At 40.7% G+C, this 11,155-nt stretch overlaps 1 protein-coding gene across 1 annotated transcript; it reads left to right on the top strand.

Moving 5' to 3' along the window:
- The first annotated feature begins 6,061 nt into the window (after positions 1–6,061).
- LOC142487767 (uncharacterized) lies at positions 6,062–7,546 on the top strand. The gene is made up of 2 exons (XM_075587618.1): positions 6,062–6,133; positions 6,497–7,546. The coding sequence occupies exons 1-2, from the start codon at positions 6,085–6,087 to the stop codon at positions 7,519–7,521; spliced, it is 1,074 nt and encodes a 357-aa protein (XP_075443733.1). The 5' UTR covers positions 6,062–6,084; the 3' UTR covers positions 7,522–7,546.
- The last annotated feature ends 3,609 nt before the right edge of the window (positions 7,547–11,155 follow it).

Here is an 11,155-nt window from a genome sequence, read left to right as displayed (position 1 = left end):
TGCATTTAGGAATTATATTTCAGCAAAAGGCTGACTACAGAATCTTAACTAGTTATGATCAGACAAAATGGAAGCTTAACACAAGTGCAGATTCTGGCCTGACATACTGGTCCTAACACACACTCTCTCTCTCAGACACTCTCTCTCTCTCTCTCTCTCTCTCTCTCTCTCAGACACACTCTCTCTCTCAGACACACGCTCTCTCTCTCAGACACACACACACACACTCTCTCTCACACACACACTCTCTCTCTCAGACACTCTCTCTCTCTCTCTCAGACACACTCTCTCTCTCTCACACACACACACACACACACACACACACACACACACACACACACACACACACACACACACACACACACACACACACACACACACACACACACACACACACACACACACACACACACACACACACACTCTCAGACACACTCTCTCTCTCTCTCAGACACTCTCTCTCTCAGACACACACTCTCTCTCTCACATTCTCTCTCTCTCAGACACACACTGTCTCTCTCTCTCTCTCTCTCTCTCTCTCTCTCTCTCTCTCTCTCTCTCTCAGACTCACACACACAGACACACACACACTCAGACACACACAGACACACTCAGACACACACAGACACAGACACACTCAGACACAGACACACAGACACAGACACACTCAGACACAGACACACTCAGACACAGACACACAGACACACACTCAGACACAGACAGACACAGACACATAGACACAAACACAGACACACAGACACGCACACTCAGACACACACACACACACACACACACATACAGACACACAGACACAAACACTCAGACACACACACTCACTCAGACACACACACACACACACTCACTCAGACACACACACACACACACACACACACACACACACACACACACACACTCAGACACACACACACACACACTCACTCACTCAGACACACACACACACACTCACACACAGACACAGACACACACACAGACACACACAGACACACACACAAAAAAAAATTCTGGCAGCGTTCCAACACGCGCCAGCCAATCGGGTGAGGGGGGAGGTTTTTTTTCTTTTGAAGAAAGCGCGCTGGGCCGCAAATATGTTCATTTTGGGCCGCATACGGCCCGCGGGCCGCGAGTTTGACATGCTTGCTGTACAATATATATTGGTGACACAAGTGAACCTTCAAATTAATATTCTACATTGGAGGAATAATCTACAATTTCGTTGGAACAATCTTAAAAGCAAAAATAGTATAATGGAGGATAACAGTATAACATCCTGAATACAACTCCTACGCTATAGGAGCATTTCTAATTTCAAAGTATTACATTCACCTCACATTAGGAGGACTACCAACTACCCTCTCAAAGTGATATATCCAACATACTGTATATATCATCACTAGAACACACATGACTTTTATTACAAGCTGTTATATTGTTTATGCAGTGTTGTGTTTTATATACTGTAGGTTCACACACTGAACATTTCCTAGTTCAGTTACATAATATATTTTTTAATAAATGTGTATTTTGTGACCAATGGATTGCTGTCCTGCAAGGTTCTTCTTTCTTCTTTGTTAGCTTTTCCAATAAGGAGTCTATTTACAGTGATGTCCACGCGCCGGAGTATTTCCTGATACCACTATTTGTTATTTTGTCTATCATCTTCACTATGCTTACAGTTAATAATGGATCAGATTGTGTTGTTAGTTTACAGGAAAGCCCACGTTGGGACATAGGTTTAAAACATTGCAAATGCATTGCTTCACAAATTATGCAACCCAAGTCATTTTGACAGTGCAGAATGCATTCAGGCGTGTTGCATCAATTTTAATATGCTTACAGTAAGGCATCAGCTTCTGGTGTAAGATGCTCAAATAACAAGCTTCCTATTGTACTGTTCAGGTGTCACAGGTGCAAATTGATGTAAAAGAATCATTATGCTATGTGTTAGGGAGAAACTAGCTTTATCTTGCTACATATCCCTCACTTTGTCATTTTATAGGTAACAACTTATTTAAAGCAGCGTTTTAAAAATATTAAGGTTGCGAACACCCTGAAGATTTTAATTTTAAGTAATGACTATGGTGTACTATTTAGCAGACTTAAAATATAAATGAAACTGGATAGATAAAAGTATGTTGTTTTAGAATATGTTATTTTCCTGTAGGTTTTCATTAACATTTTGAAGTATCATAAGGTGACCAAAACCATAACTAAATCATGGAAACATCAAATCAATCGAGTTAACCCTTTGAGTGCCCCATGACATTGTGAAATGTCATATTAAGTGGAACACTGGTGGCCTTATGATGTTACCCTTAGAAAACGAGTCGTTGTGCCATGACGTACTGTACCTGATACAGTATATCAATAAGGCCTCCGGCCCTAAGACCCAGTTCTAACTCTGCTCCCATATGTCAAAACTGTGCCCCAATGTCACAGACCTCAATTTCAAATACCCCGCCCTCATACATCATAACCCCCCTGATTTAACAGACCATCCCCCCGACCACTCTCCCCTCCTTCCGTTGCAGTTGTGGATCCCCTGCTACGGAGGTGAGAAGGGCATCTCTGATAGATCTCACGATGTGTGAGGCCCAGTTTCAGGCTCTGGAGTGGGGGATGCTTGACAAACTGTATTATTAATTGGCATAAATAAGTCATATCATTAGCTGAAATTTTGGTCCATAAGCAAAATTGTGCAAGATTATGTTGCAATAGCCTCTGTTAACTTCTGACAGATCGCAATGACTCTTTAAGACATTATGGGCCTCATGCAGTAAGCGACGATTATGTGAAATCGGCAAGCTTATCGATTAGTCATGTTATTGGCGTTTTTCCCTCTCCGTATGCAGTAAGTGCCGAATACATTCAAAATCAACCAGAAAACAAATCCGCCCACTCTCACGATGATGAGCCGATCACACACAGGTGTATCGGCGTGCGTGGCGGGGTGCTGTTAGGTTGCACAATCACAAATCTTGCTGAATCAGGCGAAACAAGCATGTTTTTGATTGCGCGCCATATTTAAAGGCAACGTGTACTGCTAATCATTCTCTGTGTTGTTGGGAGTGAGAGAGAGAGAGAGACGCACAGAGCTGGACGATTGAAGATTTGCATATTGACTGAGAGACTTGTTGTGTATTGGGTGAGCTTTGTCCTTTGTTGTTTTGTTTACATCTTTGTCTTGTTTTATATGTGGAAGTGGGTCGTGTGATTGCCTGTACATTTCTTGTCTGTTTTTTGTGAGTGCTGGAAGTATGCCCGCAAAGCGTGGGAAGAGTGATGCTGGTGGGAGTGGGAGTGCTACTCGTGGGAGTACGCGTCGGAGTGAACGTACTGTTCAGGGGAGTGATGTTGCTGGTGCACCGAGTGGTGTTGCTGGGAGTGGGAGTGCTGTTGCTGGGAGTGGGAGTGCTGTTGCTGGGAGTGTGAGTGCTGTTGCTGGGAGTGGGAGTGCTGTTGCTGGGAGTGGGAGTGCTGTTGCTGGGAGTGGGAGTGCTGTTGCTGGGAGTGGGAGTGCTGTTGCTGGGAGTGGGAGTGCTGTTGCTGGGAGTGGGAGTGCTGTTGCTGGGAGTGGGAGTGCTGTTGCTGGGAGTGGGAGTGCTGTTGCTGGGAGTGTGAGTGCTGGTGCTAGGAGTGTGAGTGCTGGTGCTAGGAGTGTGAGTGCTGGTGCTAGGAGTGGGAGTGCTGGTGCTAGGAGTGTGAGTGCTGGTGCTAGGAGTGGGAGTGCTGGTGCTGGGAGTGCTGCTGGTGGCGCAGTTGCTGATGGGGTGTCTGGTGGTGGCGTGCTTGCTGGTGGCCAGCTTTTGGAGGCTCTTCCATTGGAAGAAGGAGAGTCCAGTCAGCACCAGCCAAGCTCTGACCCTAAACCTGCTCGGAAAAAATGTGTGGAGAAGCCACGTAATCCTCGCTTCAATGACCAGGAAAATAGGGCTCTTGTCACTGGCATTCTGGAGCACTATGACAGTCTCTATGGACATTTAGTAGGTAAGTGTAACTTTACATTTATTATTCAAATACATGTGATCCTAGGTCATCTGAGTTTTGTTCATATGCAAATATGGGTACACAATATCTTTCTATGTTCATTAGTGTGGAAACACAGCTTTTTATCATGCCTTACAAGGACAAATAAACACAGGCGGTCAATTTGCCAGAACTGCATACAATATGAATGCAACCTTGCTTACATGTATAGGTTTAGTAGTGAATGCTCATGTGCTGCACATATTACACATAAAACAGCATGTTTGCTATCTCTTGGAACAGCTAGCAGTGTAGGAAACTGGTGCTTATATTATTATTAATTTACCTCATATCTTTTATATGTTTTTCAAGGGCGGACAAGTGCAGCAAGCAAAAAAGAAATGTGGGACACAATAGTCATTGGTGTCAATGCCTGTGGGAATAGTGTCAGGGACAAGTATCATTGTCGGAAAAGATTTGATGATATTAGGTCCAAATTGAAAAAGAAAATACAAGACCAACGCGTGCATGCTACTGGCACTGGAGGTGGGCCCACACCACAACGTCTCATATTGACTCCATTGGAGGAGCTGCTTCGGCCAAAATTACTTACCGTCGTCGTGGAAGGCTTGGCTGGTGACCGTGACATTGGAATTTATCCGTCACAATTTCCAGCAGGTGATAAATATTACTGTACTAGGCGTGTCGTTGCTTACAGTTATTTTGCATAGTTACACTGCTTTTTATACTGTCTTCACAATATAAGCATACCTGCATCTATATATGTATATGTCTGATTCTGTATATATATATCTCAAAATAGACATATATGTAGTAGTCCTACTAAAAGCAGTAACTAATATAGCACGTGCCATTGCGTGCTCATTTACATGTGAATTCCCAAAATGCATAGCTGCAGTGGAAGCAATTGATGGTGGGCGAAGATGGGGAACAACAGGGTAGTACACATGTGTAACACATGTTCATGAGAAATTATTAGTAGCTACAGGTACAGAACAGAAATATGTATCATATTATTGTGTATTTTATTGATTTTACTCCGACAAACATGACATTACTGCCTATTTTAAGCATGCATCAAAGAAATTGCATGTAACGGCCTACAAACATCACTGGCACTAACACATCTATAGTTGCTTATGAAAAGGTCCATTTTTGCTTTATGTCATATACAGACAGCATAATGAGGCACACGTATCATATGTTATGTCATTGTTTTCATAACTTAAACACTGCAGATGACTACTTAGCTCATCTACCATTGTGTTAAAGCAGCTGCAATTAATATCTCATCACAGCATACACTTCAACAGAGGGGGTGGGGTTCAGCACACACACTAATTACAGCCTCATTTCACGGTCAACTTAGTTCACACCATTTGCACCTGTTTCAAGTCATTGAAAGGTGTGGCTGATTAGGCTTTTTGGGGAAGGGAATACCTTTCTTACAACCTGAATAGCACAACTGAAGTTAATCACACTCATTTGAAAGCTTAACTCTAGCTACTAAATGCCCCAACAACTCATTACTTATCAAAGCGTACGTCACACATTAGTTCACTCATATCTATAGTTGAACTACTATGAAAGACACATTATCACACACTGCATGTGTTGTCTTGTTGAGTCACAGCCACATTCAGGTGTGCCACATCTTCGATTAATGTACCACACATATCCTCTACCAAAAACAACACTTTTTGCAATATGACCACCTTCATGATAACCATTGTGAATGGTCATCTCATGATAGTTATGTACATTATGATACTGATATCACTACACAACATATGATTTTTAGGTACAAATTTAATGTATTTTTCCTCACGCATTACTGCAGAACCATAGTATGTTGTATGTTAGGGAACTCAAAAGTTCTAAGTACACAGGCATGTACATTGTTATTACAACTATTTATGTTCACTTTCACACACACATTTTGGGTTAAGGAAATGATGCTGTTAGATACTCATAAATACAGAACATACAATAACTGTTTGTTCAATATTTACACATGTAAATGTAAAACTAATGTTATTGTTATATATAGTTGGCCCTGGAGGACATGTGTCACCTGAGATGGAACAAGTGTCTTCACCTGGGTCAGCCAGCTCAACACTACTAGAAGGTGAGTGTATCATTTGCTGGCCATATAATATGTGCTCTTCTATATGTTATGTTGTCATGTGCATTATTTGTTTTGCACATCTTCTTTAAATAGGATTACTTAGTGTCAGTGAAAATTAAGTGTAAGGCAACATGTATTGTGTTAGTGATGTTAATTATCATGTAGGACTTCTGAGTTTAGAGCAACTTTTCATTCATTCATATTTCATACTGAGTCCAAACATTATTCGTAAGTCAAGGTAGTTTTTAATGAGGTTATAAAACGTATGCTAACATGTTAGGTGTTACTTAGGACACAGTACAATTACATAGTAACACAGCATACATTAACATGCCATTTAATAATGTGTACATTTCTTTTTAGAACATCATGGTGATGAGGATGATGAGTATGATGAGGATGACGCCACAGAAGAGACTGAAATACAATCATGTGACCATGAAGAGGTGCCAATAGAAACTGTTGTACCGCCAAATCGTCCATCAACTTCCACATACGATGCAATTGTAGCTTCAGAGGGAAAAATAGTGGACGCAGAAAATCGTCGCCATTCAGACATGATGACAGTGCTGGAAAGGATGATTGGACTGCAGGAAGAAACAGTATCACAATTGGCACATCTCCACAGAGTCTTCATTGAAGTGCCTAAACAGTTGCAAAAAATCAACACCTCATTCGAAGCATTAGTTGTTCAGCAAACACAAGCTAATTACTGGAGAATGACTAATGTACCACAATTCAACACCTCCCAGCCAGGATCTGTTCATGCAGGTCAGTTTTCACCACATTCATCTGATATTCATTCACCAGGCCCAAATGTTACCGGTCAAGTAGCAGACATTGCTGTGCAGGTTCCTGATGACATCCTACCGCTGCCATCTGTACAAATTCAGCAGCAGACACCTACAAAGGAGGCGACAAAAACAAAACAAGACACACATGAAACAGACCAACCATCACTTGTGCAGTGTCTACCAACTTGCTCACATGTGTCACTGGGCACAAGCCCTGTCCGTGAACAGTCACTACCCAAAAGCCCTGTAGGTGAGTCGCTGCCCAAAAGCCCTGTAGGTGAATCGCTGCCCAAAAGCCCTGTAGGTGAATCGCTGCCCAAAAGCCCTGTAGGTGAATCGCTGCCCAAAAGCCCTGTAGGTGAATCACTGCCCAAAAGCCCTGTAGGTGAGTCACTGGCCACAAGCCCTGTAGGTGAGTCACTGGCCACAAGCCCCGTAGGTGAACAGTCACTGGCCACAAGCCCTGCCCGTGAAGTGCCAGAGGCCACTCAAAGTGGCTCTGTTGTGCCTAAAGTTGGTGGCAAAAGAAAAAGGAAAATTCAAGAGACAACAAGCAGGCCTGTTACTCGCTCGCAAAAGGAACAAAAAAAATAAATGTTATAATTCAGAAAATATGTCTTTGGCCTTGTTTTGTTGACTTCAGATTATCTAATTACTATTGTATGTATGCTGAAGACTGTGTTGTTTCCAAACTTTCAACTATGTTCTTGTACACGTGAAGTTTTGGAAATGTTAACACTCATAATTAATTGTGTTATAAATATTTATGTTGTAATCGTCTGTTCAGTAATGGTCCACCAGGAGCCAGTTGCTAAGTTTAGAGAAGCTGCCATTGACTTTGCAGCAAAACATTGCATTTGGGTGTGTTAATTGATGTAAGAATTGCATATGCATATTAGTCACATGCAATTATTAAAACACCTAAGTAAGTGCAAACATCTTTCTTGTACGTGTACAGCAGGATTATGTGTAAATTATTACTTACCTTTGCCTTGCTTGGCCATTGTAATTTTGTCCTTTAATCAGTTGTGTGTTCGTTTCTATAACATCTCAGAATGTATAATAATATATATACACACACACACACACACACACACACTGAGTGAGTGTGAGTGTGAGTGTGAGTGTGAGTGTGTATATATATATATATATATATATATATATATATAGTACTATATAAACTGGTATACACAAACTAATACACTTCATGCTTCCTTGTGAAAACACTATTTTAATAATACAGGCCTAATGTTTGAGAAATATCCTAAGTATGAGACTCTAACAGTATTGTGCTTAAACAAATGTTTATTACTTAATTCAATCATGTTTCTCACCATTTAAATAGGTTTCATACAAGGTATACTTAATGCCATCAATGTTGTGTGTACTCCTGCAATATAAAAAAAAAAAAAATATTATATATAAATATATATATATTTTTATAAGAGATATATTTATATATATATATATATATATATATATATATATATATATATATATATATATATATATATATACACACGTATTTAAACTCATGCAGACAGGGAGTTAACCAGACTTTCACATACACACAGAAATGTAAGCGGGGAAAAAACATTTCTTTTTGCAGGTGTGTTTTTACTGATATGCCTGGCTAAGAAATATTTTCACACACTGGTCTTTGTTAGTTTTCAAAAAAACACTATGTGAACGCATTCACAGTCTAGGGATGTTTTTCACAAACGAGATAAAAGAAGGAGAAATGTTTCTCCCACAGTCCCATATCACGAACCACAACTGTTAACCCAATTAGACAAACAAATCCAATTGGCGTTTGAAATAAGGAGTCAAAGTAGTTAGTTTTGTTGACCTTGACAAGGAAAAACAGGAGTTTGTTAGCCATTCAGCACATTCATTTTGATGAGCAAATAACACAGACCTGCACACAGCTTTTGTGCTACTCAGACATGGCTGATGAATTCGTTAACAATATTAATCCCCTTTTAGGGTATAAGTACATGATCTGTGAAGCCATCTTGAACAGTCGCGGACAGAAAGCAAGCACACGCCAAATCGATGATTTCATTCGAGCAAAATATCCTTATTACCAAGACCGTAAGCATGCACGGAATTTTAATTCCTCAATAAGATTCACTTTATCAAGTAATGACTTTTTTGAACGTGACCAGGATAAGCTACAACACACCTATGGTTTCTGGAAGATTGCCCCGGAAAAACAATTTATCCTGAAAGACGGCACTTATATTGTCGTGAAAGGCATATTTATTCCTAATGGCAATAGCAATGTATCCGCTACTACTGATCCGTTTGAATCGATACGTGCTGCAATATCTGCAGCCTCCATTCCTGAAACCCACATTGTACAAGAACAAAAGTACTATGATTATGTACCAAGCCTTTCAGCTGAAATTGCATTGGAATGGGAACCGGAAGAAATGAACCTACCTCCCGACCAATTATTTGAAGAAAGCAGTGGCGATTCCTATGAGCGCATCCTGGAGGAGATATGTGCCATACTGGATTCAGCGGTTGGGTTAAGCGTGGATGAAAATGGCTTGCATTTCTGGAGCGACCAGTTGCAGCCAGGCGAAGAGTTAATTCTAGAAGAATGGTAAATATAACAATCGTTATGCGTTGACTCTGCGTTTAAATTTTTTTTTTTTTTGTAACCACCATTTTCACTTTCAATGCGTGGATACAGCGTAACATTGCAGACTGCATAACATGTAGCGATCACAAACAAATTGTTTCCTAATACAATATAGTAGGACCTGAAAGAGTAGTACACATTGCTGACGGAATAAATATACGTACTTTCCTATCCCTTTAAACATATTAGCAACATTTTACCATTACTCTAACACATACCTGTTTTGTTATCATGCAACATCTACAACATTGAAAACCGGGTCCACCACGTATGACGTGGGACCCTTGTCATGGGCCAAGGCGTCCTTAAAAAGGATTAGTGATGAAAGTCCCGCCCCCAAGCGACGTGCGCGCCTCAAAGCCTATTGGCTGTCATGTTTTGTTATAGTAACGGTAACTGCAGTGTGTGATGCGTGCGGCTCAGTGTTTGTAGGCGTACCCTGGGCGTTAGCCGAATGTTAATTGAGTGGGAGGAGTGTTAGCGTGCGTTTCACGCTGGCTTAACATGACGTCACACGTATTGCATTTGCGCATTGTGTTATCGGCCGTGCTTTCTGTTCAAACACGTCTGTTTAAAAAGAATACAGATGTACTCGTTTAGAACGAATGTAGTTTCGTCTTCATTGTATTTGAAATAAAGATGTTATGTTTACTGGTATTTTCAACATGTATTGAACGCACAACGTACGCTTTGTTTTGCGCATGCGCTAACAGTTAGTGGAGCCAAGCGTGAAGTGCGTGCGCACACAAAGATGTGCGCGCACATCTTTCAGTATACAGGCAACGTTCACTTCTTATACATAGTTATGCCTGCTACAAATTTAAAGAAACATTACATACTGATGAACAGTTTTACTTCTAACATATAAGTGACTGACGTGTGTATCTACACAATCATATAGAGCTGCGTAACGCGTTGTCACGGATGCATATCTAGTAAGGTGCCATCTTTGACCATCATGTGTTTGCTGTATTTCAGAGATGTCGGGGAAGATACAATCGGATCAATGTATGATTTCAGAAGAGTCTACCTTTATATGAGATGATTGTGAGGAGGAGCCACCGACTACTATACTACATATGGAACTAATTTTATATTGCTTGCAGCGCTTATTAACAAACAATTAAAAATGTGATACCCTTATGCCTATATTGCATAAGCACTTAATTAACATAATGATGTTGCAAAAGAGTGCCTCATGAATTTTTATTGAGTGTTCTTTAATGACTACTAACATTTTATGACATGGTGTGTTTTATATATAACAACCATTCCCACTCTGCTAACACATTTGTGTATTATAATATGTAATGGAACGTATGACTGTCGAAACTATGTAACAATAATAATAATAATATGAGCATGTTCATGTATAGGGCTGCTAGTTGTACGCAGCGATTTACAGACACATGTTTCAGCCTGAGGTCCCTGGCCCGTGGAACGTACAAATGTTTTTTTGCCGCATGAGGCACAGGGAGATAAAGTGACTTGGCCAAGGTCACAAGGAGCCCACACCGGGAATTGAACCAGACTCCCCTGCTTCAAACTATCAGTGCCAGTGTGTGTCTTTACTCACTG

This window comes from Ascaphus truei, chromosome 2 (assembly GCF_040206685.1).
Source record: "Ascaphus truei isolate aAscTru1 chromosome 2, aAscTru1.hap1, whole genome shotgun sequence".
NCBI lineage: Eukaryota > Metazoa > Chordata > Amphibia > Anura > Ascaphidae > Ascaphus > Ascaphus truei.
Note: the sequence above shows the minus strand (reverse complement) of the source record. Positions and strands in the feature narration are given on the sequence as shown.